The sequence below is a fragment of the Myotis brandtii genome, unplaced genomic scaffold, assembly GCF_000412655.1.
Source record: "Myotis brandtii unplaced genomic scaffold, ASM41265v1 scaffold907, whole genome shotgun sequence".
NCBI lineage: Eukaryota > Metazoa > Chordata > Mammalia > Chiroptera > Vespertilionidae > Myotis > Myotis brandtii.
Window position 1 is genome coordinate 795,529 of NW_005371734.1, and position 2,981 is coordinate 798,509.

Sequence of the window (2,981 nt, forward strand, 5' to 3'; positions counted from 1 at the left end):
CATGCCCTTGACTGGAATCAAACCTGGGACCCTTCAGTCTGCAGGCCGACGCTCTATCCACTGAGCCAAACCAGTTAGGGCAAGCTGTCATCTTCTTAATATCACGGCAGTCCTCGGGCAGTCAGACATCTTCCATAGCATCCCCAAGGTCCAAGTGTGAGTGCTCCTTCGAGCGAGAGAGAAGCCATATTGCCTTTAGGCTCACAAGTCACACAGCATCGCTTCTGCCAGCCTCCACTCACTGCAGCAGTCACAGCCACCTCAGGTTCAAGGGGGAGGGGATGCGGAACCCACCTTCCAATGGCAGAAGTGCCAGATAATTTAGGGACCATCCTGTAAAACCACCCCAACTTTATTAGTTAGTACCCTGGTTGCAAGTGACAGAAGTCTCAGTAGGATGGGCTGAAGTAATAAGGACATGAGCTTTCTGGCATGACCAGGCATACAGAGGTAGAGATGTTCCAGGTTAGTTTAGTCACTCAACGATTTTTCAGAGCCCCTGTGCTTTCTGTCTCTCCATCCCATGCTCAGCATATCAGCAGCATTTGGTGTCATGGTCACACATAACTGCCGCAGTTCTGGTGTCACTAGGAACTGGGTCTCACATTCACGGAAGAAGATGGACATGGACTTGGGTTGATCAGTTTTTCTTAGGAAGGCAAACCTTTCCTTCAAGTCCCCAGAAATCTCTTCGTGCCTCAGTGGCCACCACTGGACCACGTGATTTCTCCCTTGGCAAAAACTAGGGGAAAACCTGTCTGATATTTTCGTCGTCCTAAGGTGAAAAGTGAGTTCTGCAGAACGGAAAGGGGATGTGAATAATTGTTGGTAAGACAGTCCTTTCCGACTTCTTCTCATGGTCCATGTATAAAAGATGATTACATTTATATGGCACAGTACAGGAAACTAGAGGTGGGTTTAGGGGGTGTCTTTATGGGGTTTGCTTAAAAAAATATTGTCCTTATATAATTATAAGAAAATTAAATAGAAAGGTGTGAAAAATTACATCTGTAAAAAATTCAAATAATACCTTTTTAAAACCAAATAAACTGCTATGATATCACCACTTCAAATATCCACAAATAAGTTTCTAGGACCTTTTCTATGCATCCACATAGTTTACTTTTACAAAAATGCAGTCATTATTTCTCTCCTGATTGTAATCAGCTTTTTAGAAAAACTACTGTGACATCTTCCCCATCACAGTAGATTCAGATTACAATATCACTGTTAAAAGATGAAAGGAGTTCAAATATATAATTATACCTTAACATAATCAATCAAATAAACATTGATGTTATTTCAGATTTGTTTTCCTTTTAAAATATATTTTAATAGACATTCTTAAATATTTTACATAAGTGGAATTTCTTAAAAGCTGCCAATTTATACACACAACAGCAACATTTACATTCATCCATTTGACAAGTGAGAATCAAGTTTTATGCCAGGCCCTATTCTGAACACTTTGAATTCAGCAGTTAAAAAAAAGAAAAAGAAAAAACTCTTTCTCCTGCTGCTTACACAGTAGTATATGAGAGGGTCCATTTCTCTGAACTCAATATCACTGGGGCTTTTCAAATTATGGCTAGTTTGATGGGGTGGGGGGTATTATTTTATTGTTGTATTGCTAACATAGATTTTTTTTTACTTGCTTACTGATTATTTGTATTTCATGATCACATTTTCTTTCTTTGATTGAATATGCTAATCAACACCTGTGCCTGCTAACATAAGGCAATAATTTTCATAGGAGCAAAGAGTTATTTAAAAATTATAGGGCTTTTTCGCAACGGGTTTGCAGCCAGAACACAGGTGTCGTGAAAACCGCCACTAACTCAAACCCAAGATGGGAAAGGAAAAGACTCACATTAACATCATCGTCATTGGACACGTAGATTCCGACAAGTCCACCACTACTGGCCATCTGATCTACAAATGTGGGGGCATCGACAAAAGAACCATCGAGAAATTTGAGAAGGAGGCTACTGAGGTGGGGAAGGGCTCCTTCAAGTACGCCTGGGTCTTGGATAAACTGAAAGCCGAATGGGAGCACGGTTTCACCATTGATATCTCCCTGTGGAAATTCGAGACCAGCAAGTATTACGTGACCATCATTGATGCCCCCGGACACAGAGACTTCATCAAAGATATGGTGACAGGCACATCTCAGGCTGACTGTGCTGTCCTGAATGTTGCTGCCGGTGGTGGTGGATTTGAAGCCGGCATCTCCAAGAATGGACAGACCCGTGAGCATGCCCTTCCGGCCTACACACTGGGTGTGAAACAGCTGATGGTTGGTGTTAACAAAATGGATTGCACTGAGCCGCCCTCCAGCCAGAAAAGATACAAGGAAATTGTTAAAGAAGTCAGCACCTACATTAAGAAAATTGGCTACAAACCTAACACAGTGGCATTTGTGCCCATTTCTGGTTGGAATGGTGACCACAGGCTGGAGCCAAGTGCTAACATGCCTCGGTTCAAGGGATGGAAGGTCACCCGTAAAGATGGCAATGCCAGTGGAACCACGCTGCTTGGAGCTCTGGATGGCATCCTGCCACCAACTGGTCCAACTGACAAGCCCCTGCGCCTGCCCCTCCAGGATGTCTACAAAATTGGTGGTATGGGTCCTGTCCCTGTGGGCCGAGTGGAGACTGGTGTTCTCACGCCCGGCATGGTGGTCACCTTTGCTCCGGTCAGTGTTACAACTGAAGGGAAGCCTGTTGAAATGCACCATGAAGCTCTTCCTGGGGACCATGTGGGCTTCAACGTCAAGAACGTGCCTGTCAAAGATGTTTGCTGTAGCCATGTGGCTGGTGACCGCAAAAATGACCCACCAGGGGAAGCAGCTGGCTTCACAGCTCAGGTGATTATCCTGAGCCACCCAGGCCAGATCAGTGCTGGCTATGCACCTGTGCTGGAGGGTCACACAGCTCATATTACTTGCAAATTTGCTGAGCTGAAAGAGAAGATTGCTCGTC

The 2,981-nt window shown here is 44.2% G+C and overlaps 2 protein-coding genes across 2 annotated transcripts in view; both read left to right on the forward strand.

The window, feature by feature from the left end:
* Positions 1–2,981, forward strand: part of CPED1 (cadherin-like and PC-esterase domain containing 1) — a 281,839-nt gene that overhangs the window by 246,121 nt on the left and 32,737 nt on the right. The window lies entirely within an intron of this gene.
* The window catches only part of LOC102247638 (elongation factor 1-alpha 1-like), a 5,004-nt gene continuing 3,788 nt past the window's right edge, over positions 1,766–2,981 (forward strand). The window contains exon 1 of the mRNA XM_014532745.1: positions 1,766–2,974. Coding sequence (XP_014388231.1) covers positions 1,850–2,974 — 1,125 coding nt within the window. The 5' untranslated portion in view covers positions 1,766–1,849. The remainder of the gene's footprint in view (positions 2,975–2,981) is intronic.